Raw genomic sequence first — 10,784 nt, forward strand, 5'->3', positions numbered from 1 at the left:
CGCGTGGAAAGTTCCGAAGTGATATTTAGCGCACCAGGCGCACCGGGAACAAAAGAGCTTCATCCTCCTCTCGACCATACGACTTGTGTTCGCGTGCGCCCCCGCGCGTCATCGACATCGCCATGTGGACACACCAGTGGCTGCTGCTGCTGCTGCTGCTGCTGCTGCTTTCCACTCTGACGGTGAGTAATACGTCCTAGGAGGCAACCTAGCGGGCATCGTTATCCAGGTCGGGTTCGCCCGCTAAAAACGCGCCCTGTCGCTGGTATTTCATCTCCACCCCGTCTCTTCCCCCATCTCATCATCCGCATCGTTTATCTCTAATTTTTCATCGTATCCCCCCTTCCCCTTTAACGACTCATTTTCGTCTCCGTCCAACTCCTTGGTTTTCGGTTTTCCGTTAAGTTGCGGATGACGAACGATCGCATGCCAAATTTCAAATCGCCGCACGCGCGTGAAAGTCGGCGTGCCGGAACGAGCGATTTGACGTCGCGCTCGCTTGAATTATTGAACGAGAAAAAAAAATAAAAAAATAAAAATAATGAAGAAGAAGGTAAAAAAGAAAGAGAGAAAAAAAGAGAATACAAGTGAAGACGATGGTTGGAGGGGGAGGGGCGAGACACGTTGGCGAGCTAGGCCCGTCGTTTTCGACTAAAGGAACCACGCGGCCTTTTACGTGTGCGAGACGTGAAAGAAAGAGACAGAGTGCTAGCCATAAATTACGTTTTTGTCACCCGAGGAACTCGTTCTCGCTCCTCTCCGGCTGTCATTAAAGCACATCGCGAAAGAGCACGGGCCCCGAAGCTTAACGAGCTCGATGCGATGGGTCCCTGCGCGACCCACACTTTCTAGCTGTCTCTCTCGAGGTCCGATTAACGAGCGAACGATGAGAGAGAGAGAGAGAGAGAGAGAGAGAGAGAGAGACGACGACGACGACGACGACGACGACGACAACGACGCAACGCGTACCCGCGATTCGGCAAATGCCAGCTCGCACGGTCGAGCTGATACACTTTTTCTTCCTTTATTACCTCAACGACTCCGTGAGGCTCTACGCGAATTGACCGTCCGTTGCTCAATCGCGCGAAAGCGCGCGCCACATGAATAATAGGTGTCGCGTAATAGAAAGGCCTAGTTTCGGTAGCCCGAAAATATTGAAAACGGCTGCTCGGCTGCTTATTATGGGCGATACGAATTGTTTAATGGGCTCCGTAATAAGTCGAGTGCGCGGAACAAAATGAGCACAAAAATCCGGCCCCTCCGTTATGGAAGAAACGCACAGGCAAAGCCGATTGCATTTTGTCGGGCAGGTTCACACGTCGACGCGAGCCGTTTAAATGCCGAGGCGGCATTTTGAGATATCAATACGACAAATGAGTTTTCATAGACGTCATTTAAAATGCCGATGAACGTTGACAGTTGCGCGCAACGCTCTAGTCATTAGCTATTATGCGGCTTTAAATATTTGGAGGCTCAATTTTTTAATGGACATTGTTTGCGAGCAGTTTTGATTTTTAGCGAAAAATTTACTACGAGCGTCGCAATGGCTGTGAAATGATCGTGGGACAGGAATGGGGCGGTTGGAGGGGGGTGGAGAAGACAAGTCTCCTGGCGCAAACCGAAAGAGCGAAACGAACCGCGAACAGTGCGCTCGGCTTTTAAATTGTTGTATCAACTGCATGAGGACGCGAGCTAATAAAAAAAGCATTTAATTGTATATTATAGGATCCAAAGTGCGTCGTCATGCACTTCCGGCGCCCGAGATAAAGTCTTCTTCCTACGAAACGGCGAATATCTCGTACGAAAGCTCGAAAAGACAGATTAATAATAATAAGACGAAGAATATTAAAGCAACGAGTAGCGTAATATAATAAATGCTCGGTCGAGGCGTGTATGGATAGAGTCACCCCCCCCTCCGTCGCTCCCTCCATGCCCCTGGCCCAGCAGGCGCTTGTCGCTCTCCTAACCTCTCTCTCTCTCTCTCTCTCTCGCGCCCACCTTCCCCACCCCATCACACGTCGTTGCCCCGCCGTTTCCCCGCTTTGCCCCACCCCTGCAAAAAAAGAAAGCACCTAAAAATAGAGTTATGCGTCAGCCGGCATTGTTTTCTCGAGCGAGCAATTTTTTCAAGGATTTCGCTTATTGCCATTTCTAATAAAGCCGGGGCTCACCCGAAAACCGTCCGCAAAATCGAAAGTCCCGTCCTAATAATTCGCGTTGCTCGAGCGCCCATTAAATTTAAAAACATTATCTTTACGCGCGCTCGATTGCCGAGGGCTGTATCGACCTCGCCCCCCCCCGCCCTCGACCATGTCCGCCTTCGACGCATTATCAGGCCCATATTGAAAAAAAAAAACATTTACATGTTCCAGCTCCTGGCCAATGGGTATCATAATGAGCCGTGCTCCAAGTACGGATGCCCGCTTGCGCCGCCGATCCAGGTTTCGTTCGTCCCTGCACCACCTGGCCACACGCCAAGATGCGCCAAGCCAGGACTAACCTTTTGCGAGTCCTTAGATATATATCCGCAGTAAGGACTATTTGCTATATTGCTAAAAATGGATGGTAAGGTAAGGGAACGAGTGATGCTTTATACGCTTAATATTCTGGAAGCGTTTGGTGGTTAACAGGCATAAGATTCTATTTCTTTCTCCTTTGAAGGGCGATTACATGCTGTATGATAAAAAGGAATGTCCACATTTGAATTAATTGTAAATAAAAAGCAGCGTTAAGGCTATTTTGCTATAGTTAATTCAAAATTATTTGGCAGGATATTGGTTTATTTGACCTTAAAAACTTGTAGATTTAAGCGTAAGATTTTGCTTCACGTGCTAGCTAATAGAACGACTCGGAACCGAAAACATTTTATCAATAACTTTACTAACTTCTTGCTTCCTATCTCTCGCTCTCCCTCATACACACACACACACACACACACACACACACTCACGCGCGCGCTCTTTCCTTCTCCCATGCACGCACGCACGCACACAACGTGTGTTTATATATCCACGCCTATGTACATTGAGCTATAGGATTTATAAAAATCTTATTAAAATCAATCATAAAAGCATCTTTATTACAACTGTTTTTTTTTTAAATTAGAAAGCTTTAAGCATTGAAAGTAATCTGGTACGAGCTAATTTTAATTCAACGATTTTTTATATCTATAGTTCGCCAATTTTCTTAATTATGTTATAATTGTAATTCGTCATTTTTAATCGTAACATGTCCTTCAAATTATTACTTAAAATTATAAAATGATATTCAACAGGTAGATTGATAGTCATTCTGCAGTGTTGTTTTGTAATTATGAAATACTCATTTCATAAAGTTTTTATAATTTATCGCGTTGTTGAATTAATATTATTAATTAAAGCCCCGGAATATTCTGTTCGAAACTATCTACTCTTGTAACAATACTTTCTTCTTCACATAAAAAGTTTCTTTTTCACATAAAAATATCAAGATAGATAACAACAGTACTGAACCATAAAAACATTAATCTAAATGAGCTTCTATAAAAGAGAAAAGGATGACATATTCATGTGTTTTTGTAATAAAGAAATAAGAATAAATTTTAGGAAGAAAAATTAATTTAAAACTTTATTATTTATTTTATGTATTTATAGGCACTCTATAATGAAATGCCGTAACGAGCAATAAAGATAGATATAATTTTCATAAAATCGTAAATATACCTGTTTTTCTTAAAAACGTGATCATTAATTTTGCCTTATAAATAATCTCACTTGTCTAGAACAGCGAATAAAGCATATAAACGAGAATAATTGGGATTCTTATTCTCAATGTTTCATATACAATTCCTTTCTCATAATAGCTTTATTAATATTATTAACATTATCATTAAATAATTGAATAAATTGAAATCAATTCTTTTTGTTTTCTCACATAAAGTAAAGAAAGTTCCTTATTGTAGTAAATTATAATCTAATTTATTTATCTTGAAATTGTATTTTACGCCTAAGAAAAAATGCCTTTTCTCATGCACGTATTAGATGATTCGTTAACAATATTTTATGTACGTTTTATTGCATATTTATGCACGATTACACAATACAAATTACATCGTAAAGTAATTGTTAAATCGTTTGAAAAATAAAAGCAACAAGTCATATAGCATTAATTTTTTTAATTTACTAAAAATTAATATTCAATTACTCTCTAATTCATTACTGAAAGCGATATATAAGGAAATGTAACATCGTATTCTGGCCTAATCTTAAATATTGATAAAACGAAATAAGTTATAAGAAAAATCTCTGAAAGCGTAGTGTATACATAAATATCGCGCATACCAACATACTTTTGCTATAAATGCTAGAAAACTTATAGAAATCCACGAATATACGAATAAGTATTTTTGAAGAAATTAATTTTGTTGAACGCATATGAATATATCAAATAATTATCTATAACATTATAATTATTTGTAAATGTAATTTATTCTTGTGTTTTAAGTGCGTAATGAAACTGTATTTTCGATATAACTATTTTTTAAAGTAAATTTTATGATGATGATAGATAATAACATCATAGAAACCTGTATGCCGATGTTGAAAATATTTGTACATATTTGCACGTACACATGCCCCGTACATAATAGCAGAACTAATTTTGAAATATATCTTTAATTTATTATTATTATTTATTTCAAAAGAGTATGAAGAGTAAGAGAGTATGAAATACAATTTATATTTCATAGATGAGATTAATGGATTGTTTCTATCTATACTTCAGTACATCTGCTATTAATTATTCTAAAATATTTTCTATTTCAAAATTACTAATATATGCGAGACATAAGAAAAAATAATTATTTAAATTAATGAAACTTGTCATCGTTATAAGGAAAAAAAAAATTTTTAATTTCATAGAATAGAATAGAATATTTTAATTTTATTTATTAAAAAGATTTTAAAATGTTATCACTTCAATATACTTTAAAAGATACATTAATATAAACTTTTTAATATCTTCTAATATATTAAACTTATAATTTTCATTTTGTTAATTAAATAATTTCGATTCAATTTAAGCTGACAAGTTTTTAATTCCAATTAATCGCTCGTAACGTATAAGTGTTAAAATGGAGATAAAATGTTTGAAATTATCTTTGATATAGTAGTAAAATATTTTAATTGGCTAATTCTTGTATTATACATGGAGATACTACTTTTCTAAAATTAGATATCATTTTTTTAATATAAAAAATATAAAGGCTCAATGGATTATTATTATTATTATTATTATTATTATATATATATATATATATAGTAAGATGCCGATTGTTTTGCTTACAACACAAAAGTATTATGTTTAAGAGAACTACTTGACGCTATATTTTTATCATGAGCTCTGTGAGTCGAAAGGCATTGGAAGAATATAATATACTATATATATATATATATATATATATATATATATATAATGCACAAATACTTCTGAAATAAGTAGTATTGAGCAATTGAATGGGGTAAAAAAATTCGTCAAGAGATATTATTTTTATAAAAAGTTGACTTAGCACAAATTTGCATAAGACAGGTCTCAACTAGATTGATTCACAGAATGAAACAGCCGCGTAATACATATTTTAACCTAGGGTTATTACGACAAGTTGTATATATATATATATATATATATATATATATATATATCTGTGTGTGTGTGTGTGTGTGTGTGTGTATGCATGTAGTGTGAGTATTTGGTGAATGATGTCGAATATCTCTTCAATCATAAGCCGATTCTATCGACAATAAACCTGTCTAATCAACAATAAAATATTAATCGATTACATAACCATATTTCATTATCGGGCCCAAGTCACGAGTACCGAACAACCAATTCCATGGAAAAGGCACAATACATAAAGGATTTTATGTATTGAGAATGATGCATAATTTCAACTAGACAAATGAATAACTTCGTGATATATTACGGCATCGAATATTACGGAGTAAAGGGACATTGGATTTGATGAAAAACAGGTTAAAAACGATTGCGTAAAGCAAAGTGAACAAAAAAACTTGATGGCCAGTGCGCTGTGACCTTGGTCTTGCTATGATCATACGCAGCTTCTAAGTTATTGATCACACTTATTATTGTTCGATATTTACAATGTTTGCACGCGTGAATAGTCGCTTCTTCAATGTGGTCGACTTTCCAAGACTTCAATAATCTTGGGCCTGCGTATTCAAAATTTTCGTTCATTTCGATAACGCTGTTCGGCAATAATAATAATAATAGAGCTCTTTAGAGGTCCTTGTTTAACGCAGAAAGCAATGAAGATATGTTCTATCGTTTTAGACTTATACAACGTAAATTCGTCTTTTCTTTATCTACTTTTCCCCCCTCATTTATTTATATATATTTTCATTTTCTTTAAAAACGATTGGACTTTCGTTAGTAGCGTACAAAGACATTCAACGTTCATAGAGTTTAACGAGCTTAATTTTTTTTTAAAAAGTTTAACGACTGGAACAATATTTGGCTTTAATCACAATGTACTTGGAAAGTAAAAATAAAAGTGCGATATCGATCTTAAGTATTGGTCGTCAGTCAAGTATTGTCCGGGCGACGAAGCATAAGAAAATGATGCTTTATACGATGTGACTATTGAATTAAACATCGAGTAGCTTCGATCATCATGATCGTTTCGTGGTACGGGTACGGTGAAAGTTTAGGCATCGTTTCGAGACTTGCGGAAATGCTTGTATACCTCTTAATTTTATGGTACCACATTTTTATACATCCAGTAATGATCCTCTTAGCAGACCTTCCATAATGCTCAACTCGTCTATAGATATTGTATAACTTATTCCCTAATTCCAGTTTCATCGATAATTTACATTTATCTCCGAATCCCGCTTTTACGCCTACATTATTTTTTTGTTTCTTTTAATTTTTTTCTTCTTATTTTCTCCTTCCCAAACGTTTTCAGAAGAATAATAAAACGCTCTCGAAGCTCGGTGGAAATGCCTTCTTTTTCTAAAGAAGTTTTTGCGTCTCCTTTGAATCATAAATTTTTTCACATCTTCAATTATGCGTGGCCAGCTTATCGAAACGCTCTGTATATGATAAACGACTGGCCACGAGGCCAATGACTCCCGGCCCTCACAAATTAACATATTTAATTAACATCGCGATAGAGACATTCATCTACCAGTATTACAAGAGCATTTGAATTACTTATGAATACACCTAACCCCCTACCACTCCCACTCCCACTACCACTCCAACTCCCCGTCCCAATCCTCATCCTCATCTACAACCCAATCTAATAAACGCTTTTCGCTTCTTAAGCATAACAATAATGCAAATTAAATCGTTATTGAACATATTTTACAATCTTTGCAGGCAACTTATCAAGTTCCTCATCGACAAGGGCACAGTCGATTACGAAAAGTTTCTCAGAGACGAATCCCTCGACAACTTCGATGCAAACAGGTAAGGGCTTTTCCCACACGCGTACCCAGCCATCGACTAGCATCGATTGCCAATAGTCGATTCGCCAATTAATTACCCGTAATTGTCGCCTTAGGAAGGAGCCGGAGGACGATTATGGATATGACTATCCAAAACCCAAGCTTCCCTCGGAGCTCTACCCGCCGACAACGTCGCCCCTATCCTACACACAAAATCCAACGCGACTTTATAATCTGCCGCCGTTCAATGCCACACACAACAGGTAATGTGATAATTATGCGAAACACGGGACTCGTGAGTCTCGCCTATCGCCCAACGACCAAATACTAAGCAATACTTTCAGATATCTACCCCCGCCAAATACCAATCCGTACAGCACGCAGAGCGCAACGCTCAACGTTCGTCAAAGTTTCGGCTATCATCGCTCGACGAGCGGTCAGCTTCAGCATCCACGGTATCAAAATCCCGAACCCTTAATCCCGGAACTCGGCTCGTGGAACCACAGGTAATAATAGCGCAGTCGTTCGATGATCGGTTAACCGCCCAGTCAGCGCCACTGACTGGGACGATGCTTTCCCCCCTCCATCGGTTCGTCGATTCTCCCTTCGATTTGTCCCTCCCCGGCTCATTGCCTTCCTTTTTGACACTTGGAACTCCGCCACAGGAGCTCCAGAGCGGGACAACATCGTCTGGGCCAGACCAGCTACCGGAATCCGCTACTCGAGTTCGTGGCGGCGGGCAATCGGGCCAAGAGACAGTCGGACCCCGACACCGTCTCAATATGCTCGTCGCGGCCGCAGTTCATCACACCCAAGGCCGCCCTCAACAATCAGGGGAACTGGATGTTCGTGGTGAACCTCGAGGAGCAGACGAAATACTCGCAGCTCGTCCGAAGTGAAATCTGCACGTGAGACACAGCTTCCTTACTTAATAAACCCCTTTAGTAATCGATCGATAAGTTAGAAAGCCCGCCGGTGGGATTAAGAAGGGCTTTGATTCTTTAATTGCCCCGTCGTTTGATTTAACGTTAAAATGTCCCGTTGCGTTAAGGGATAAGCGTGCGCGGTGCGTGGATGGAGGTGGAGGTAGAGGAGCGCTTAAAAGGAGCGCCGGTTGTTAAAAGCATTCGAGACAAAGGCAACCGATCGATAAAATCGCGCGGACATTACCAGGACGTAAGCGGTGGCTCGAGCAGAGAGAGAGAGAGAGAGAGAGAGAGAGAGAGAGAGAGAGCGACATTGGCGTAGAATCGACCGGATTGCCCGCCCAATCGTCCGATCGATGGCGGCCAAGGGCTCTTTTATCTTCGTTTGAGCGTGCGATTGTCAGGGAGTGATTAGGACCAACTAATTTTTGGCGTATCTTCCGTAGGAGTGACACGTGCGATGGCCTCTGCTCTCTGCCTCTCGGCTACACGAGCAAATGCCAGCAGCAGTATGTACAGAAGCGACTGGTGGCCCTGGAGGGGAGCGGCAATCGACTCTACACCGACGTCTTCTGGTTTCCACACGGCTGCATGTGTCAGGTGACGCTGGATTATTAAAACATTGGCCGAGCTGCCCTGAGCGACGTGGTCAACCTTTTCCATCGGCCGAGATCGGCCGTACTTATTCTATATCGTTATTACGCGTTTGTGCGGCCGCTTGCGCACTTAGCCATGACATTGTCGCTAATGACGTAATTTGAAAGCTCGTCGCATCGGAAAAAGGGGCTGATTACGGGGCTACTCGTGGATAAGGATCGGTCGTTGATTTCGAGGTGGTACGGCATATCGGGACCGGGGCTGACTGAAGTTCGGAGGATAATATTGGTCATGGATCATAGTAGGTAACCAAGTGTCGGGACGGTTAAAAAATGGACAGGGCAACAAGGCTAAGTGGGTTTGGCTCCTTGGCTTTCGAGGACTGCGTGTTTCGCGTGCTCCGCGAAACTTTGTAAAATTTATAAGGAGAAAGTGGATTAATACGTTGAGCATCGTCCGAGGACTACGATGATTCGACGACGGGCTTCTTCGAATCGATCATCCGATCGGCTTGCATGTGATTTTTAATAACGAGCCAAATTATTTACATTAGCAAATAGCATAATAAAGGTGATTGTGTGTACGGTACAATGTATTTATTTAATTTTTTTCTTTTTATAAACCCCCCCCCCCCCGGCTCCATTAACATAATGGGCGAAGAAATCAATGCGACGACATCAAAGATAAGTTATCGAATACCTGTCGGTCGGGTAGAATTCTCTATGGCCGACCTATGAAGTATCGATTAATTTGGTTGCTTGCAATTGCGATGCCAATGATATTAAAAGGAATGTTAAATTAAAAATACAAAAACTTTGCTGGCGTTCCGATTTAAACTCTATAACATTTTTAAATCCGTGTAATAGAGAATTACGGGCTTATGATTTTTTGTTTGTTTGTTTGCCCTTTTTTTTTTGTTTTTTTGATTTTTCTGGTTTCAATATCAATATCAACCGCACCAAGGATAACTGTAACAATCCAATACAGATGGCGCTAGTTTAATGTTACAGTTTGACATTTCTCGAACACATGACATCGGATCTGCCTATAGTGAAATCTATATTATAATGTACATTAGCAAGAAGCGCTTAAGTGAGTAATTAACTTGTTATAAAATATGTATTATTATTATTAATGTATATGCGTGCGTATATATACGTGCGCTGGCCCATACATTATGATAAAGTATTGGGATAAGATATTGGCTATGTAATGGGAGCGTTGAGGCAAATTTAATAGTTTGCAACAGAATGTGCTAGAGAAAAGTGGGAAAATTCATTGAAACGAGCATTTGTATCTTATTCTTAGATTAAAAGAATAATGCTTCAAACATCCTCGGCTTCCACGACAGAGTAGTTCAAACTTTATTGACATACACGAGCAAACGTATCCATTATTGCGCATTAATTTAGTTTATTTCATCATCAAGCGAGCACGAAGACGAATAATGGGCTGACATTAACTTGGAAAACCTTGATTTTCCACTTCCGCATGTAATTCTCATATTTACATCCAGTGAGACTTGCCCTATTGGCCGATTTCACTCACTTTTCCGTGCTCTGTCCCCACACAAATTATATTTAAATATCTACGGCATTCACGATGTCATTATGGTAGTTGGACAGAAATTTTAATATCTTCACAATGTAATATCAATAAACCACCAACGACTTTTTATAACACAATCAACTCTCGATTGAGCATCATCCACAAACTAATATAGACATTACAAATAAAGTAAACTTAACATGTTCGTTCGTTTATTTATTTAAATGACCATCTGGAAGCTATAATCGGCGTATCGTCTAACAAAAAT

At 39.1% G+C, this 10,784-nt stretch overlaps 1 protein-coding gene across 1 annotated transcript; it reads left to right on the forward strand.

Moving 5' to 3' along the window:
* The first annotated feature begins 122 nt into the window (after positions 1-122).
* spz5 (spatzle 5 Toll-1 receptor) lies at positions 123-9,014 on the forward strand. The gene is made up of 7 exons (XM_011500628.1): positions 123-182; positions 2,373-2,530; positions 7,378-7,467; positions 7,562-7,708; positions 7,790-7,951; positions 8,111-8,353; positions 8,818-9,014. Exons 1-7 carry the CDS (start codon positions 123-125, stop codon positions 8,987-8,989), a joined length of 1,032 nt encoding a protein of 343 aa, XP_011498930.1. The 3' UTR covers positions 8,990-9,014.
* Positions 9,015-10,784: the final 1,770 nt, after the last annotated feature.

This window comes from Ceratosolen solmsi, unplaced genomic scaffold, assembly GCF_000503995.2.
Source record: "Ceratosolen solmsi marchali unplaced genomic scaffold, CerSol_1.0 scaffold56, whole genome shotgun sequence".
Classification (NCBI taxonomy): Eukaryota; Metazoa; Arthropoda; class Insecta; order Hymenoptera; family Agaonidae; genus Ceratosolen; species Ceratosolen solmsi.

Coding starts and splice junctions, on each gene's coding strand:
- spz5 (XM_011500628.1), top strand. CDS start 123: ATGTGGACACACCAGTGGCTGCTGCTGCTGCTGCTGCTGCTGCTGCTT. Junction 2,531..7,377: donor TCCTTAGATATATATCCGCA/GTAAGGACTATT, acceptor CAATCTTTGCAG/GCAACTTATCAAGTTCCTCA. Junction 7,952..8,110: donor CTCGGCTCGTGGAACCACAG/GTAATAATAGCG, acceptor ACTCCGCCACAG/GAGCTCCAGAGCGGGACAAC.